At 38.5% G+C, this 20,708-nt stretch overlaps 1 protein-coding gene and 1 long non-coding RNA gene across 2 annotated transcripts; both read left to right on the plus strand.

The window, feature by feature from the left end:
- Nucleotides 1-1,353: 1,353 nt before the first annotated feature.
- Nucleotides 1,354-5,449, plus strand: LOC105441141. The gene is made up of 3 exons (XR_971929.2): nt 1,354-1,632; nt 3,528-3,626; nt 5,339-5,449. It is a non-coding gene; the product is annotated as an uncharacterized LOC105441141 (long non-coding RNA).
- Nucleotides 5,450-7,640: 2,191 nt separating this feature from the next.
- On the plus strand, nt 7,641-19,207 carry LOC105446784 (adhesion G-protein coupled receptor G2-like). The gene is made up of 9 exons (XM_030987532.1): nt 7,641-7,697; nt 8,181-8,366; nt 9,414-9,806; nt 10,420-10,584; nt 11,393-11,508; nt 12,364-12,647; nt 17,106-17,172; nt 17,894-18,152; nt 18,338-19,207. Exons 1-9 carry the CDS (start codon nt 7,641-7,643, stop codon nt 18,668-18,670), a joined length of 1,860 nt encoding a protein of 619 aa, XP_030843392.1. The 3' UTR covers nt 18,671-19,207.
- Nucleotides 19,208-20,708: the final 1,501 nt, after the last annotated feature.

The following is a 20,708-nucleotide window of genomic DNA, read 5'->3' on the forward strand; positions in this document are numbered from 1 at the left end:
AATTTGGGTTTACATTACAGTTTTATGCGATTCAGATGATTATTCTTAACTGTCCCACATTTTTGATCGATAGCTACCATATTAATTACACCTCATTGATCTTTTCTTCTCATTTCGAATACACAATTGTACCTGTAGCACCGTTTGGAGCCGACAATCTCGGTAGAGAATTCGTGTTCGCCTTCCCGCCAAATTTGGTCGAAAGTCAGAGCCAACCTACGATTGGCGTCGTTGTGGAGGCCATTTCAACCAACGTCACTTCCGTTAAGGTCAATGTGCTGTTGAGGAGTTTGGGTTTCAATTTCACACTTGAACCCGGATCAGCACCCTATGATCTCGTGCTTCCTCCTGAACTTACGACGACTGGGGTAGGAAGTGTAACAAACGCTACGGTTGTGGTGAGGTCCGATCAAGATGTCTCAGTGACGGCTTACAATATCAAAACTTTTAGCATGGCAATGTTCACATTGTTACCGATCAAGTATATAGGTAAGGAATACTTTATCGCGACCCTTACGGAACCAAGAGGGGGTGTCGTTCTATTGTCTGCAATTAATGAACCGACTGAAGTTAAAATAGAATTGACCGGTAGAGTGGAATTTCGTGGTGAATGGCATTCACCGGGAAGTGTTATTATATGTAGCTTGAGACCATATGAAACATTAAAACTTGAAGTACTGCACGACGACATCATTGGAACAAGAATTACTGGCAATACGTCGATTGTTGTGATTATCGGTGGCATTTGTCCAAACATTCCTGATGGAATACCAGCTTGCGATCATATCGCCGAACAGCTAGTTTCATTTGATCGCTGGGGACGTTTATTTTACTAAGTCCGTTCGCCAATCGACTGTCCGGATATCAATTCCAAGTTATTGCCGGGAGAAACAATACAAGGGTATCATTTGGAAATTATGAAATAGACTTGAACATGGGGGAGCACTATCTAGGAGATATAGCCAATCAGAGCATGACCTCAATATCAGCGACCAAACCAGTCATGGTGATGCAGTACTCGAAAGGTACGAACTCAGACTATAGGCAGGGGGATCCAGCCATGCTGTTAGTGACTCCTTGGGAGCAATATGTATCGCGTGTAGAATTTCCTGTGTCAGACTTTTCCGCAGCAGGGATCTCCGCAGTCTATATGTATGTTTTAATTGCTCGTACAAATTTCCTCCTCCCTTTATTAAAAAGAAAATCAATAAATACATCTTTTTCAGTCTGCATGTTTGCTCCTTTTCTACCTATACATTTCGATTAAAAAGCGATCATGAATAACTGAAGATTATTTCACCTTTGAATCTGTTTTAAGTTGTTGTTTTTCATATTTACTCAACTAATAGGTACCATGGCTCTTTGAGTACGATCTCGTCACCAGTGATAACAGACTGATTTGTAGTCGTTGGGTGACCATAGAGGAAGGTAGTCACGTGCTGAAAAGCGAATCAGCTACGCAAGTAACAGGTGCAGGAGAGACAGTATTCACCGCTCTAGTTTACGGAGTTGGAGGCAGTATCGCTTACCTGTACAATGCAGGTTTTGGTCTGCAACCAAAAACGTGCATCGCTCCAAGTTCTGACCCACCATACAAGGAGATTGAAGTGTCGTGTGCTAGTCAGCGAAGAAGTAGGTCCATAAACGATCTATTCAACTGTAGACTCTGTTCACCCTTGCAATTACTTTGGGGGTGTTTCATCAAGCCTTTAAATTGATCTTATAGGGCAATCAAACCCTTGTTATAAATCCATTTTAATATTTTAATAAAGCAGAAAAAGATAGAGAAACAGAATGGCAAACGTTTGAAATGAATCGGAATAATAATAGGAAAGTTATGAAGGTTTGAAATATGAGAGCATGGAGCAGGGCTCCCACTTAGCCGAGTTGTATAACCGAGTTATGGCGAGTTGTGGTGAGTTGCCTCAAAGAGGCACTCGCTCTTCTTGTAACTCGGGATAACTCGCAGCAATGCGGTATGGCTTAGTGTAACTCTCTACAACATTCCACGACTCTCCTCAAAGTTGCGAGCAGTTCCAAAATTTGGAACATTTTCAAAATCAAATCTCAAGGTGAACGGCGCCTACACTCGTAATATACTCGCATTACTCGTAACAAGCTCGCGCTGCACTCTTCATAACTCGTAGCAACTCGCCACCTTATGAAGAGTGCATCGCGAGAATGTCACGAGTAATGCGAGTATATTACGAGTGTAAGTGAGTTCACCTCGAGTTACAACGAATGAGTAAAAATGTTGAACATGTTCACAATTTTGGAACTGCTCGCGACTTCAAGGAGAGTCGTGGAATGTTGTAAAGAGTTACGCAGAGCCATACCGAGTTGTCGCGAGTTATCCCGAGTTTACAGGAAGAGCTTTCGCGAGTTATTGCGAGTGCCTCTTTGAGGCAACTCACCACAACCCACCTTAACTCGGCTAAGTGGGAGCCCTGCTTAATACATGTATGCGAATCTCAGATTGGAAATTCAGTGTAGTGTAACGTAGTCGCGGATAACTCTCCCCTTTGTCGTGCAGAAAAATATCACTAATTTCTGTCTTTATCCTAAATGCCGCCATCCTTGGGGCACCGTATTAGAACAATTACCCCCCGGATAATTATCCCCCCCCTCGATGACAACCAACCCTAAAGGACAATTACCCCCACCCGTGGACGGTATGTTTAAGCTGGATGGAACCATTAAATATATGGCTTTGCTTTTACTCCAAATCAAATTATTATAGCCATACTGAATTCCATATTGCTTTAATTATCTGCATCTTTAAAAATTACCCACCTCCCCTTCCCTTCAACAGTGAACCCCCCCCCCCGTGAACGACTACCCCGGAGGACAACTACCCCATTAACATATCGGACATATATGCCCTAAGGACAACCAAGGACAAGCACCCTCTAGGACAAATATATTCCCGCCGAAAATTAGTCCGGCCTCCCGTTCATTAAAGGGGAAGTCCACCCTGATAATAAGCTTGTTTCATGAAAGCATAATTTTCGGGGGTTAAATGTAAAGATTCATCTTGAAATTAAGGACATTTCCTCTCCTCTGTGCTGTGTAGTTTTATCGGAACAACCCATGTCAAAACGGAGATACCTGTGAGAACAACGCATATACATGTGCCACGGGTTTTAGTGGTGTTTTGTGTAGTACAGGTTATCTATTGCTACATACGCTAAGTTTGATCGGGATTCATCGTTTTCGTTAAATAATATTTTGGTTTAAAGAAAGTTAATGGTTACGTACGAATTGATTAAAAGATTAATGCTATGTTATGCTCAAATTGCGACTTTAACCTCTTAATAAATTTAAAGATCATCCTTTTAACCCCCCCCCCCAAAAAAAAAAAAAAAAAAAAAAAATCCATACAGAGGGGGAAAAGTCTACCTTCTTTCTACTTTAAGAACCTTAAGTAAACCAATTTTAAATTCCAAGCTTTTGGTACGGTTCCATCGAGAATGGTGGATGTACAGATTTAGTCATGAATTTACGGACATTTCTTCTCCTTTGTGAAGTTGATTGTTCTGGGAGCAACCCATGTCAGAACGGAGGTACCTGTGAGAACGATGCATGTACATGTGCAGCCGGTTTTGATGGTGTTTCGTGTAGTACAGGTATGGACATCTATTGTAACATATGTTAAAGGGAAAATTGAATTTCGGTATAGAGGGCACTATAGAAAATAATTTTTAGGTGAGATAATGAAAAACTGAGTGTCAAATTTAAAAGAGGATACAATTTAAATGACAAGATCATAATTGATAAAAATCGGTTTGGAGACGGCTGAAATATCCATAGACATTAAAACATTTCTTATATTTGTGGGGCCCCACAAATATTTGATAATATGAACCGATCGTTGAAAAAACGAGAAAACGCCTTGTGCATTTTATTCGGGTAGGTGAAGCGAAAAACGTATTTTATCCTGCATTTGTGTTACTACTTAATGAAAGTATTTTATTTGACATGGGCCTCCGGAGGGGAAGGGGAAGGGCTATGCCAGAAACGCCACCTAATAGTGTGGTACGTAGGTAATTTGAAACGCAGGAGGTATAATTTAGCGAACGGTACCTGAATTTTAAAAAGAAAATCACTGTTCTGTTTGTTTAAAGTAATACATTTCCATAATTTTAGTAACCGAATTCGTTCAAACAGGCTGCCTGCCGTAGCAACAACCAGTGTTTGAAATGCAAGTATGACTTTAAACAAACAGAACCTTGTTATTCCTGGCTCTTTTTTCCTGATTGAGGTGTCATATGAAGAGCAGAAAATAAACTTTCTAGAAATGTGATTTTCTCTTTGAAATTCAGACAAAAAAATGGATTTGGCTCATGCTGCAATGATAATTATAAACCTTTAGGTAGGTCAGGAATCCCATGGCTTTTACAAGCCGATCGCCTGTCTGATTATCAAGATATTTATGATTGGAAATCGAAATCAAATTTTGCGTTTTCCTAACGGTTTTCATAACACTACAGTGTTTTGGGGGAAACGAGTATGGTAAAACCGGTCACTCAAAGATTTTTAATTTTTTGAGACACTTCTTGATCATTTTGAAGCTTTTTTTAGGGCTTCAATGTTACACCATATCACAAGCACTGATAGGGCCTTGCATCTCAGATTTAACATTGTTAAGAGGTACCTTTAGGGCCGAGAAGACAAGAAGGCGAGTGGCTCAAAATAGCTAAGGCGCCTTGTATAAGACGAGAAGGCGTCTTTCTCGGCTTTAACAAGGCGCCTTTAAATAAGCCCCTTTCACACCGGGCCATACGTAGAGTTACGTACCGACTACGCCGAGCTTACGCTGCCCTACGATGGCCTACGGAACGAAACAAATTAAACATGTTTATTTATTTTTTCGCGTACTTTCGGCTTTGACACTAGACGCGGAAAGTACGCATTTTGTACGCAAGTCTACGCATAATCTAAGCAGGGACTACGCCGAAGCAACTTTTTTTCATGAATACGCAGCCTAATTTCGGCGTACTCGGTACGCCACACTACGCAACTCTACGCAGATCCAGTGTGGAAGGGGCTTTAGCAAGTTGTTATTACACCCCTTCTCGCTTCTCACTTAAACATATGGCGCCTTGACGTGTTTTGACGATTCACCTTCTCACCTTCCCGTCTTAATCATGGCGCATTGACGAATTAAACTAGTCGCCTTCTCGCTGCACGTTTTGCTTCCCTAGCATTGGACATTTCTTGGAAACAGGAATACCTACACAGTTTGCAGCAATTCATTTTAAAATTCATAAACATACGTGGAATTAAACGTTATCGGGGGCTTTGTCTTAATACTTTTTATTCACTCTTTTTTGTGAAGCTATTTGCCAGAATATCTCATGGATATCTCCTCGGTTTGAAGAAGTCGAATTTCCGGTGGGTGAAAACGGTACGTGGGCGAATTCAACAGGAATGTGTCCATTCAACACTACTCAAGGTTGGTTTTCATGGTCTTTAATTCATTTTTTTTATTTGAGGAATTAGACGGGGGATTAGGTTGGATAACACGGTCATTATGATAATTTCCCTATAGGCTAGTTCAAATATGGCGCGGTAATCCGCTGCAAAAAAAAAAAAAAAAAAAAAACGCGTTTTGGGGGTAACGTGTTAATGAATGGCAATTGCGCGATAGAAAACGACTTATTTACTCGCAATATCATTTCCAAAATATCCTTACTTTCATGATGTTCAGTCGATGTAGTTTGTTTCACTTCGTTATTTACCACTTGACTGCTATTGGCTTAAAACGCGTTCATACCCCCTGTGCTACAGCATTTTTGTACTGTACAAAAACCTGACAAAAACTGTACACTGTACACATCAAAAGCCAGATTTTTTTTGGAAGAGCGCCATCTACTGTTCAAGACCTGTATTACATCATTGCAGTGTTAATTACACAGCAGGGCTTGGCATTGTGCAGTGCTACGGTCTTGAAAGTGCACTGCCCTAAGCGCGTACATTTACGTGGTAAGCACAGGCATACAAAAGCGATAACACATAGTGTATGTGGGTAGCAGTCAAGTGGTAACCACTAGCGAATCAAGATAGGGGCATGGAGTCTAAAAGCCCCTTTCTATAGATATTCAAGCCCCCAAACTGTTTTCATGAATAAAAATGAATATGCGGGGCACACGTAGAAAATGAATGCAGGAACCCCAAGCCCTTAGCCCTCAGAATTAGATTTATATACTAGATCCGCGCGTGTTGTTGAATGTATTGACTATTTCCAGAGTCATGAATTTCTCGAGAAAATTGTAATCATAGACGCTTCTTCTTTACTTTTATTATGTCTCCTTCTATGGTAATAATTGTTTGTCAGTGTTCTTTTGATATTATGTGTGTATTTGTTTATATACCGAACAGCCAATGAACCGATCGGACGGGCTCTGTGTTTTGGCGATGGTATTACCCAGAGCCAGTGGTATCCTGTGGATAATTGCGGACCATTTAGAAATGTCACAGATACTCTCACAGAAATTACACAGGTTTTTTTTTAGAATTTTCTTTTCATATTTCGATCATTGAAAAAAAGATTTTTTAATAATCTTCATATGTAGTGCATTTGTGTTTAGTATTTTGTAGATACCACTAACAATTACAACCTGAATTTTTTTAAAAACATTATTATAAAAAAAAGATAGGTATAAAATGACCTATTATAGGGTAAATTTCACCCGATTCTTTACATTATTTTTTTTACCAGTAATGTGTACAATTTTACACAATAGACATTCATTTTCCATTCTTATTAATTTTTTTTTGTAAAGAGTGTATCCTTACTTTATATTTGAAAACTATGAAATCATGTCTAACAGGTAATAAATAGCCCATGTTCAATCAATTATACTGATTGTTTTAATATCATTCCATTCACAAATGGATTGGAAGATTTGTATTCAAGGCGGCAGCATATTCTCTGTCATATTCATTGACAATACTAAAATAGGAGCACTCTTGATACGGCATTGAAAGTCATAACATAGTTTGACACTGGTATAATTTTACCGAATTATTGCATTTATAAGATGTTGGTCTGATTAAAATCATTTGACAACCGTAGCGATAATTTATTCGGAAATAATCTACCATTTGCCGGTTCATGAGTTGTGAAATTAGATATTATAGGACACATCCTTAATTTTTGTTATAATTAAGATGGTATATGGAAAAAGAAACCTACTTATTTGTCATTGCAATATTGTAAGGGGAATGCGTTCGCTAATTGTTGATGTTACCTTAAGACCCCCCCCCCCCCACTCCGGGAACGGAGGGACCGCATTCATGTTCCCCAGATCTCCGGTAAAAGGGTACTTTCACACAACAAAGTCCGGCTCGTAATACACAAAAAAAATAATCGGCCAGTATGGACTTTACACAGCGGACTTAGGGGGGATTTCAAAGAGAGGGAACATGCATACGCGTTCCCTAAATAACACTGAGTGGGGGGGGGGGGGCGGGCCCTAGGGAGGGAAAGTTTTATCACTCAACTCAAAGTGTACATGCTGTAATAATAGTTTCCCCTCAAATTTTAGGTAATCGTAAGTGAAGAAAACGCAGCTGAAGTCAGCCAGCAAGTTGCGTACATTACTTCCAACATCGAAGATATCACATCAGATGACATCATGTTTGTGGCAGAGATAACATCAAACATTGTGAAGCTAAATCTTACTAGTGAAGAGGTATTCTGCACGATACCAGACCGATCCTATTGAATATGACGTTGCGATGGTTGATGAATTTTATTATGTTCCGATAAATATCTCATGGGGAAAAAGTGAAGTTTTCCCTCCAATACATATATAAATTGTTTATAGAATATGAAAGAGGTAAATCCCATAACCGTTTTTAACAATATTTGAGGCCTTGAAGCTAAACTACTGTGAATGAAGGAACCTTACCCCGCATCAGGCTGTTTTTGGACAATTTGTATAATATGTAATTTGTTCCAATACAGATTTAGGTCTTTAACTGCCCTAACATATCTTTTTGACCCCTCGACGGTTGGTTCTTCCAGAAGTTGTTCAACAGCTTTAAAATAAAAGCTGTGAAAGGGCTGTCATGTTATTTAATATCCTATTGTCATTCAGTTTGATTTCCGGGCTTTGGCAACTTTCTCCTACTATGGTTTAAACCATCTTCTTCTTTTGTGATTGGATTGACAGGTAACAAAGTCTATAACGAGTATTGTGAACAATATAGCTCAGGTAGAAACAGAAGAACTTGAAGCCGCACAGGACGAAGGTGGGGCAATAAGTAAGTTTGTCCAGGCTTTTGAGGAACAAATCAGTCATGTTCAGGTTGCCGATGGTGGGATGCTCAACATTCAGCAGCCAAATGTAGCCGTACAGGTGATTTTACATTTAGGCCTATATCCTAGGTTATGAAAAAATAATTTGATTTCAACCAGTATACTAAAATATAGAATTTCATGTTCACGTTTATTTTCCCTTTTTTTGCATAGATAACAAAATTTAAAAATCCTGACACTGCCATTCTTTCATTGTGGTCTTATTCAATCTGGTGTCCAACAAGTCGCGGCACAAACAATTATAAAACAAAAATAATAATAATGATATTTATTATATACCTCACTTAAGAAATCCATCCATCTGAATGGTCGAAGTTAGAGTCGTGATTTTAGCCATTCCCTGTAAAGAAACGAACAATGCCAATACCGCTTAATAGTTCAAGAGTGAGATCCCTCGAAATTTTGGTTAACATGAAAATAGTAAAATTTTGCTGCGATACCCACTACTTTAAGTGTTACAATGTTCTTTGTCCGAGCGCGAACATCATACAGTGCTTTTTGTCTGCAATCCCAAATGATTGAAACTGTCAGTCATTTTTCAAGCAAAGATTACAGACAGTGTCTCAGATTTTCCGTAATGTTTTAACCAATCTTTATAAAATAAAAGGATAAGGTAATAATTCTTGATAGATTTTTAATCAGACTACAGAACATAAAAAATGGAACAATTAAGTATGTTCCAATCGAAATCTTAATAATATATTTTTGAACACCTCAATTGATCTGCTTTTATGAATTTATCAAGGGAGATCATTTTACATCGTGCATGAGCAAATGTTCCTTCTCTCACTTTCAGATAATATGGATAATAATAATAAAAAATAATGAATACAATAATAATGATGTTCACAATGATAGTAATAATAATAATGATAAAAATAATTAAAAAAAATAATAATAGTAATTGGGGTTCTAATTCACATAATAATGATGAAGATGAGAATGATAATAACAATAATATTGATAATAATAATAATAATAATAACGATAATAATAATTATAATAATAATAATAATAATAATAATAATATAAATAATAACAATAATAACAATAATAATAATAATTGAAGTTGTAATTCACATAACAGGTTCAGAGTGTACTTGCTGACGACGTAATGAGCGGTCTCGTGATTTCGCTAGCTGTATACAGTCTTTCAGACCTGACCAAGTCCAATATTACCATCAGTCCTCCGATTCCAGATGACCAAGATGCTAACATACCAGACACCATCGCTCAGGTCAACATTCCACCTTCAGTTTCATCCATCATTCCGTCGAATGGCAGTGGTGACCACATCCGGGTCAACTTCAATGTATTTTCAAGTCCAGCCCTGTTCATTTCTAAATCATTGCGCACAATCAGTGCAGATAATGAAGGCTTCAATCGATCGGCGAACTCGCACGTGATTTCTCTCAGTATCGGTCAAGGGAAAGTAGCAGCCTTGAACGAATTCATCAATTTTACCTTCACTACAATAATGGTAAGATCTATAGTGTCTTGGTCGAGTGGTTTAATGCGCTTGACTAGAGATGCGAAGGTCGAGGGTTCGCATCTCGACACGGCACTAATATCCTTTGGCAAGATATTAACCTGCACTTGCTGCTCTCCACCCAGGTGTTAAATGGGTACCCGGTAAGACCCAGGAAGTGGAGATTGTGCACAGAATGTGTTCGGGCAAGTATTGAATCCAATGGCCGGGGTAATAGTATATCTGTAAAGCTCTTAAAGACATCATAGATGTATTAAGCGCTATATGAAAGCGATATTATTATTATTATCGTAACAATAAAATGCCAGAATAACGTGTTTATCACATGTTTGTAATCTACATTTAGCAGTATTTATAGAGAATTAAATTTCTAGACACACACACATATATATATATATATATATATAGGGGATAATGTATTATTTATTATTGTTATCTCAGCCTATGTTTTTCTTTTTTAACTCCTGTGTTTGATTCCTCTCATAATACTTGGGCTTTTAAACTGACAATCAGATTATCATTTATTCTACTTTCATGCCTTCTTTAACAAATGTTATTATGGGTCTATGCATTTCTTGCTGTTTTTGTTGTTGTTGTTATGTAGTCTGGCTACACGAATCCCAATTGTTCATTCTGGGATGAGGAGCAGAAAGATTGGTCCCAAGATGGGTGTGTTCTTGTTTCTGGAATCACATCTTCTGATGAGCGTTATGATGAGGAGAGAGTGCGCTGGGCGTGTGATCATCTTACCAACTTCGCTGTTATAATGGTCAGTGAAAAACAATATTAGTTACTTATTATATCCATTCTTACCATTTAACTACTCCCCGGATAACTGTAGCCCTTACTAACTATATAAACGCAGTATGTTACTAGAGACTTTGGGCGCGTTTATGCTTGATTTTGAAGGGAGAATGAGCGATTTGTAACGCTCATCGTAAACGCTCATCGTAATCGCAGTTCCACGGTGTACTGTTCATGCTCACTTCTCTGGCTCCTCCAGGCAATTTTACGCATCTTTTTGTGAGTTTACGATCGGCGATCGTGATCGCCGTTTTTCGGTGATTCTACAAAAGTGAGCATGGACGCAACCGTGTTTTAAACTAAACGCGTAACAGATGCCTGATTCTGGCCAGAAAAAGTGAAGCATAAACACGCCCATAGTGTAATAGTCCTCTTGATGACCCAGGGGTTTAGTTGGTCCAAGAAATACTAACAGGTGTTTGTGGACGAGCAGTCATTTTTCGACCTCTTCCCCTTTTACAATTTCCCTCTTACTTCCGAAGAACGCTGGAGTATAGAGCTGGTCTTCAACTCGGTTTGAATAATTTTCTCACTTTTGAGATCGAATAAAGTTTGGAGATGTGATGTTTTGTGTGAAAGATAGTAAAGTGACATTCTTTTCTTTGTTTTCCATCAGTAATATGGAGGTTCTACCACTTTAATAAGCCTCGGATTTCTCAGTTTTCAAATAATGACACAAAGACCTTATGAGAGCCGATGGTCTAATACTCAGATTTATTTGGGCATTCGAAGAATGTGTTTCAGTTTGGGCTCAAATTTCTTTCATGTTACAGGATATCCATAGACCGGAGAATTCACCAATCGAGGCTTACAACATCCTGACTTACATTGGCTGCTGTATTTCTATTTTCAGTCTTCTTGTGACATTGGCAACCTACTTGTGGAACAAGTGAGCCCATTGAGAAAAAAAAATGCCATCATTAATGTAATACAAAGGGACATAATATATAGTTATTCTCTGGTCGTTTTATTTTCGATTTTTATATGTTAGTTTTTGAACAAACAATAATTACATAAACTATAAAAAAGATGCAATTTTTGAATTCATTAAATAATCTTGCAAATTGCAAGTATCTCTTAATCAAATGATTTGTGAAATACGTATAAACCTCCAGCACAGTTCTGTTCGATATCACTTCTGTTTGAACCAGCAGAACTGTTGAGGACTACTATCAACAATGTACAGTTCATGATAGAAAGGAGAAGAGGAGGAGAGGAGGAGAAGAAGAAGAACAAGTGGAGAAGAAGAAGAAGAGAGAGAAAACACCATCATATGATTAGTTGCTTGGTGGTGTAGGGGTGGTGTGATGAGGGTCATAAATATATTACATTATTAATTTGTTTATATCGCACCAATATTATATATTGATATTCTATCAAATTCGTAGATCGAATCATCTGCGTAATGGTTTGCATAGAATAGAAAGCATATTCGTTTCGAACATCTTTGGCGTATATATATATTTCCCATTCGACATCGTCCTTAATAGTTACACCATGATAAATTGTATTCAACACGCGTGGCCATTCTAATGGTTTGTGCCAAGAAATAGAAGAGATACATGTATATATGTAAAGCAAAATAAAGTATTCTCCTTCATTTTATAAAGATTTTCCCCTTCATTTTACTTTGTTTTTTTCATGTTGTTTGATGTTTCTATGTTCTGTGTTGCTAATGACGTGACCTGTACATATGGTACAAAATTGCTTCGACGCTTTTCTAACCTTATTTTGATCTTCATAGGGATTTAAGGACCAAACAGACTAACCAGATCTTCATCTATCTGTGCCTGACCTTGCTGTGTCTCTACACGACATTTGTCATCATGATCTCACTGGATTCTATCAGAGATTATCGTGAGGTCCAAGCTGGACCCTGTGGGTTCCTGACGGCCCTAGTTCACTACTTCGTTTTGTCCTCCATTGCATGGATGGGTGTAGAGGGGTACAATATCTACCTCATCATTGTGAAGATCTTTAACACCTACATCCAGAATTTCATGTTCAAGGCTTTCTTAGCTGCATGGGGTAAGAAATTTATGTTTTTTACATACCTATAGAATGTCTCTAGATCAGATACCTTTGACAGACTTGTTTGAACTATACATGTAGGTGCTAACAGTATAAATTTGGCATGGTCCGACAACCTGCTTTGCTGCGATCAACTTACAGCAATACAAAAATAAAGAATGGGCGATCAAATGTAATTCTTTTACAATTCATATATTAAACAAAGGACATTTTCCCCCACTGTTTTCTAAAGAACAAAGTAATTCAAAACCTCTGGCAGTGTACTATATTCATTGAACCATGCTAATTAAATTGACAATACGTATGTAAAGATCACACTGAGACGGACTATAGTCCAACAGGCATCTTCCTCTTCTTCTTGATTTCATCCAGATTTCATACAACTGCAGAATTGTACCCTTCGCAGATTGAGTCAAATAGAGAAAAGGCAGACAATATAATAGGGGTACATAAATGTAGGAGGTCACAATATGTGCTAATGACGGCTAATGCAGGAGCTGCTTTGTTCGCAAAACTAGATCATTTCAAGTGCATTTCAAGGATACATTTAAGGGATGCGGCATTAGGGTTCAGGGCCTGGGCAGTAATGGGTGGGTCGTCGTTGATCCCGAGGAGGATGAGATTGGTGGTGACGTCGGCCACGAGATGGGGAGGAAACTGATTGTAGTTGGTGTTGAGTAAAAGTTGATAGGCCCTTGATGAAGTTTTACCGTTCGTCATCTAACAATGCCCATGAATTCGTCATAGGTCGCCATTAATGTGTAATTGATATATAATAATCGGCATGGCATGTGATTTGTACAAAGAAGACTCTAAACCCATGGGAGCAATGGCGTAATAAGCAAAAACGTTTTTTTTTTTTTTTTTTTTTGGGGGGGGGGGGGGGGGCTGATAAAAAAAAATCCGCATCACCCCCACTCTAACATGCAGGCCCCGCTGAACAGTTATCAAAGTAGTGTCTAATGGGCCCGCTCATGGGTATGGGCATCAGTGGCGAATCCAGGAATTTCTTACCGGGGGGTGGGGGCACAAAATGGCATGGGGTGAAGTATATGTGAAACGATGAAGCGACAGAACGAGGCTTAGGCGGCGAGGGAGCGGAGCGACCAAGCGGCGGTGTGTCTGGGAGGGGGTTCTGGCCCCTCCTAGAGTAAGAAGCATTTGCAATTTTAGAATCAAATTAGACGCATTTTCAGGCCATCAATTACCGACAAATATATTCATGCCTACAAATTTAACCCTATAAACCCGGGCCAGGAACTAAGTTATTATCATCAGTCCCCCCCCCCCCCTCCCCTCCCGCGCGAAGCGCGATAGCTTTGACACTCCATTAAATTATTAGAGAAAGAAGACGATCCGTTGTACCGTTCTCGACTCTCAATCCTTATCTGAATTCAGTTCCATCCCCCCTCCCGCGCGAAGCGCGGAAGCCTTGCGTTTCATTCAATTATTACTCTCAATCCATGTCTGAATTCTTTTTCGCCCATCCCCCGCGAAGCGCGAAAGCTTTCACGTTTACTCAAATGATTAGAGAAAAAAAGACGATTCGTTGTATCGTGTTCTTATCTGAATTTAGTTTTGACGTTTTATTTAATTATTAGAGAAAGAAGACGATTAATTGTACCAGTCCAGACTCTTAATCCTTGTCTGAAATCAGTTCTCCCCCTCCCCTCCCGCGCGAAGCGCCGAAGCTTTGACGTTTCATTAAATTCAATACTCTTAATCCTTGTCTGAATTCTTTTTCGCCCATTCCGCGCCAAGCGCGGAAGCTTTCACGTGTCATTAAATTATTAGAGAGAGAAGACGATTCGTTGCATCGTGTTCTTGTCTGAATTTAGTTTTGACGTTTTATTTAATTATTAGAAAAAGAAGACGATTCATTGTACCAGTCCCGACTCTTAATCCTTGTCTGAAATCAGTTCTCCCCCACTACCCTCCCGCGCGAAGCGCCGAAGCTTTGACGTTTCATTAAATTCATTACTCTTCATCCTTGTCTGAATTCATTTTCGCCCATTCCGCGCGAAGCGCAGAAGCTTTCACGTGTCATTAAATTATTAGAGAGAGACGATGATTCGTTGTATCGTGTTCATGTCTGAATTCAGTTTTCCCCCTTCCGCACTTCGCGCGGAAGATTTGACACTTCATTAAATTATTAGAGAAAGACGACGATTCGTTGTACCGTTCTCGACTCTCAATCCTTATCTGAATTCAGTTCCCCCTCCCCTCCCGCGCAAAGCGCGGAAGCCTTGCGTTTTATTCAATTATTACTCTCAATCCTTGTCTGAATTCTTTTTCGCCCATCCCGCGCGAAGCGCGGAAGCTTTCACGTTTCATTAAATGATTAGAGAAAGAAGACGATTCATTGTACCAGGCCCGACTCTTAATCCTTGTCTGAAAACAGTTCTCCCCCCCTCCCCTCCCGCGCAAAGCGCGGAAACTTTAATGTTTCAATAAATAAATCTTAATCCATGTCTGAATTCATTTTTGCCCATTCCGCGCGAAGCGCGGAAGCTTTCACGTGTCATTAAATTATAAGAGAGAGACGATGATTCGTTGTATCGTGTTCTTGTCTGAATTCAGTTTCCCGACTGGGCCCCATGTGCAGTGTTACATGATGTAACTATTGAACGCTCGTTCGCAAATCTGTGCATGCTCAGTCCGAGTGGTGGGTAGCATGTATCTCTCGGCAGTGCTTGTCACAGTAGCTTCTGGAAAGGAATTTTTTTACTAATGTTTTACTAATTATTTTACTACTGTTAGTGGCCACTATAAGGCCCCTTAGTGACTATAACAAACATACGCTCTTCCTGGCTATTTGGGAATGTGTCAGTTTGCAACAGAAACGCGTTATTTGTTGAAAATCATGTGATATCACGAACATTTATACATAATTTGTATATGGAATTGAAAATAAGTCATGGTTCAATTTTATTGGGGGGGGGGGGGCTGGCGCCCCCATATGGATATGGATATGGATATGGATAATATGACTTTTCCAGGAATTCTGCCACAAGCTTGAGCAACGTCGGGCCTGTACTCTCAATGGTTCTGGCTTTGGTAAACATAGACAGATCATAGTTCGCACTGTTGTATTCAACATCCCTGGCCTATATAGTACCTGTCTCATCACATCATCGATTCCATCATTATCATCTGCTTTAACCATCTTTAGTGTTTTTTTGACAGTCTCTCTAAATCCAATGACTGAAGCCCAACCATCAATGCGTACGATGACCTCGTCATTTCCTAGACATTTTATGAGGTTCGACAACATTGCCTTGCGACCAAGATAACCACCACATTGGACATACAATTTGTGAAGCTAAATAGAGTCCCAAATAATTAATATTCTACATATATGCTAATTAAGCTTATTTAATATTAGTACAATAATTACATATTAAGCTTATTGCATTAGTTAAAAATGAAAAATGGTGTCACAACTAAATCATAAAATCATATTATCCATGTTTTCAGTCTTCCTGGATTAAGATTAACAACATTATTACATATTGCATATACAGTGTATATGCTAATTAGGCAAATTATACGACATCTACATGGAATATCTTCTAATGAATTAATGTATAGTCTTTCAAAAGGTCATTTACAATTTTGCATTGCACCATTTTTAGGCTTTATAGATAAACAATGACAACAAAGTCCATACATCGTACATGTGCTAATTAGCTCATCATGATGCTATTTAAGACAATTCATTACTTAAAATAAATACTGGTGTCATAAATGAATTCCTGGTCATGGAAAATCCTTGAAAAGTCACAATATGCACGTTTTCAGGCTTCCTGGATTAAGATAAGCAACCTTATTACATACTGCACATATATGCTAATTAGATTATAATGCTAATAAGGCTAATTATACTACGTATACATGGGATATCTTCTCATGAATTAATGATTATTCTTTCAAAAGTGATTTACAATGTTGCATTGCACCATTTTAAGGCTTTATAGACAAACACTGACAATGAAGTCCATATATTGTACATATTATGCTAATTATGCTATTTAAGACAATTGTATTACTTAAAATAAAAATTGGTGTCATAAATGAATTCCTTGTCATATAAAACCCTTGAAAAGTCGTATTATCCATGTTTTCATGCTTCCTGGATTGAGATTAGCAACATTATCACAAATTGCACAAATGCTAATTAGATGATTATGCTAATATGGCTATTAAAAAAGTTGCCAAGCTGGCAACCAAGCTGAATTTACTTCAATACCCATCTAGAACACGAATCAACAAAAAAACCTTGTACTTATCAACTTTTCCAGGTCATGTACATGGTCTATGGTACCGTCTACTGGACTAAGGCATATCAGAGAAACGGGGAAAGGAATGAGCTAGCTTGGCCCATGTCCAGTGTAGGCGTGTTATGAATAACTATAAACAATGTATTTCCTTACAATTGCACGTTTGTAATTTCAGGAATTCCTGCACTAATCGTGGTTCTTACCGGAGCTATTGCTAGAGGATCTTACGCCCGAGATGATCTGTAAGTGGTAACAGTTGATGCAAAATTGCCCAGTGGGAATACTTGTAGTTGGGTCTATAATATAAGTCTAGTAGTGTCCGACAGTGACTAGGCTACTGTCCTGTGTAAATTCATTTTTATACCTTTCTAATTCTATCACTGCACTTTCCCTGCTAAACCTTTGTCAGACTACTCGTTCGAAACACACCATATCTCGTATTTGCTCTCTCCTTCGCTGGTTCTTTGGTCTCTCCTCTGCTCTTTCAACTCTGCTCATTTCATGTGTACCCGCATACCCATGCCATCCCTTGGCTTAATCTCGATCGACGCGATTGTCGTCACACATGTTACACATAGCACAAAATGATTCAACCTGAACATGTCCAATTGTTTCCATTATAGTTGTAATAATCTCATAATCACATGATGACTCCCGATGAACAGATGAAGCAATAATTAAAAGCGATCATGAAGATGGAGTTTACTTTAGGTACCACTTTCATGGATATGTGTTGTGATCCAAGCTTTAGAAAGCACATTCACCACACATACTAAAAGCTCAGATGTTTTTAGTAATGTATGTGAAAGCAAATAAATAAATAATGGGAAATGATTTACCTTGACAATTTCTCAGATAAATTGTTTCAAGGACCATGGACATTTTGTATAACTATCGCTAAGAAAGTCAGTACTGATTGACTTGATTCAGTCACATTACAAAATGCATATTTACTATCAATAGATGCTTTCTACAATTCTGGGCTCAAATCGGTGGTCTCCTGATTCCCATGTCCATCATCCTCCTCATCAACATTGTCATCTTCATCCTGGTGGTTCGACAATTGCTCCGGTCAGCCAACTTCACTGGCCGGGTGAAAAGAGAGGCTAAGGCAGAACGTCAAGAGACTATCGAACGCGTCCAGAACGCGATCTGCATCTTGCTTCTGCTCGGTCTGACCTGGATCACCGGATATCTTCTTTTGATCCCGTCATTCAGTCAGGTAAAGCCAACGAGTTTAAAGAATAACTCATGTGTGATATCTTTCTCTTCTAAGAAGTATCTTGAGAACTCGGTTATGATAATTACATACCCAAGTAATACCACTTTAGATGTTTAGTACCTGAAGAACATGTAGGAATGCCATATACGTAATTATAATATTTCTGGAACATTTGCGTTCAACAGGTGGCCCAGCCAATCTTCATCGTCCTCAACTCCTTCCAGGGATTGTTCATCTTTCTACTCTACTGCGCCCGGAAGCCTCATATCCGTAAGAAATGGGGGATAACTTGTTTCGACAAGTTCCTAAAGAAAGAAGCAAGCACTTCCAGCGGTGGGGTAAGCTCGACGGTGCCATCCTCGTCACCTGGCATATTGCGCCCAGGAGCCACGGGTAATTTCGTGTTGGCTACCGAAGACGACAATCCCGATCCTATGTGTACATGTATGTTCAATCCGACCTTTGATGTTAGCCAGGTTGAGGAAGGGGTCACACCACCTATGCACAAAGATATTTAAAGTTCAACCAAGGAACAGAAGAAGGACACGGATCGTGATCCAACAAGCACTGATGTCGTGACGGTCAGTCTTCTTCTTGATGCATCTGTCACAAATGTCACTAAGAGAGATGATGATGTTTTCTCCACCACGGATGCTGACACGGTCAGTTTTACTCTGGATTCAACTAATGCCATGAAAGCTACTGAGGCCACCGGTGATGTTGCTTCCACCAACAATGATGCTGCCACCAGTATCCCTTAGGGTGCAGAGGATGACACCATACACAATGAGAGGAGTGATGATGTTGCTTCTGTAACTAGCGATGCTGCCGTCAATCTTCCAATGGATTCAACGGTTGACATCAGAAGAAATTAGAGCAGTGACATAGATTCAGTGGCACCACCGATTTTTGAAAGGCCAAAGGCACAGTTGAGGTTTTGACTTTAGCGATGTCTTCATTCTTACCTGATTACAAAAAATGTAAAGGGTGTTTTATTCATTTATTTAAAGCAAGAATAAGGTCTTATTAAGAGAACATGATTGTACATTTGCATAATCCCTTAGGGAAGGGGGGGGGGGAGCGGGGCTGGGTCTTAACTGAACCCTCCATTTCCCTTCCCCGAGCATTTTGCAATTACCAATAGTCCGTCACCACATATTTGGGAGACCAGATGATTGATTTTTATTATAATATTATTATATTTCAATGAAAAACAATTATCTGACAATTTTATTGATAGTTATCGAAGTATTCATGATCAGATGATTTTTTTATAACGATATTCTGTGGTGTAATACTCAAAGAAGACGTCTTTTTATTGTTGAGAAAAATATGATGGTGATGATGGTACGATAGGTTTTTTTTCAATTCATTTGAGTAATTTTTAATCATGACATGATGTATATATGTATATATTGCGAATGGAAATTAGAATATAATGATTGAGTAGCTAAAATCCAAGGACCCTATTGCTTTCCTTTTAAAAAATTTGTTTGCAAAGGTTTAATTTCTGTTCTGCCTTGAATCGAACCGGTTTACTTGCTGAGAACGCCAATGCCTTAACAACTAGACCACATTGAACCCGGCCCATCCCCCTTCCCCAAGCAATTTACAATTTACAAAAGTCCGTCAACATATATTCAGGCAAGCAGGTGATTGTTATTTGTTATCATCTTTGTTATATTTAATGCAGGAATTATGTCTGTACAAAACATATTATCCTTATCGAAGTATTCATGATCAGAAGATGTTTTGAAATGATACTTTGTGGTGTATTGCTCAGTGAACCGGTCATTCCATTTTTTGAAAAAAAGTATAATGATGATGATGAAACGATGATTTTTTTACAATTCAGTTTAGTAATTTTTAGTCATGTCATGATATATATGTATATATTTATAATGCGAAAGGAAATTAGACAATGATGGTTCCCCATTGGTGTCCTATTTTTTGATTTTGTTGTTGTTGCGAAGATTGAAAAATTTAGCTCCGTTGCGAATCCAGTTGTGTCAATGGAATTGGCAAATCTCATGAAGAATTATATAAACATCTATAAACGTATATATACGTATATATCCTGCGTCGGTTGACGAAAAATAAAGCAGTGAGGAAAACTTATGAAAAAACCGTAGGAGATACAAAATATACAATTTTTTTCTTTTTGCTTTTTCAAGTAATGACAAATACTTGCAATTCTTGAATTTACCTAGTTGTTGAATGAACAAAGTGCCTATATAGTTTTTTGTGCCTTTCGATTTAAAGTATCTTTGTCAAAATTGATATCACCATATGTTACTCGGAAAATATGTATTTATTCTAGATTATTTTGGTTGTATTCGTTACCAATTTTGTTCAAGCATTAATTTCTTTGTTCATGGTGTCCCTGAAAAAGGAGACCCAAGTTTATCGTTAAATTACTAAATATTCCTCAATTACTTTTGGTTAATACAGAAAAGCTAATACACGAATATATGATTTACCTTCATACAGCGCCTAAGGTTAATTGTCTCTAAACCCTATACATGATTAACTTACACGAATGTATATGTAAGACAA

The sequence above is a fragment of the Strongylocentrotus purpuratus genome, unplaced genomic scaffold (genome assembly GCF_000002235.5).
Source record: "Strongylocentrotus purpuratus isolate Spur 01 unplaced genomic scaffold, Spur_5.0 spur5_scaffold_16, whole genome shotgun sequence".
Classification (NCBI taxonomy): Eukaryota; Metazoa; Echinodermata; class Echinoidea; order Camarodonta; family Strongylocentrotidae; genus Strongylocentrotus; species Strongylocentrotus purpuratus.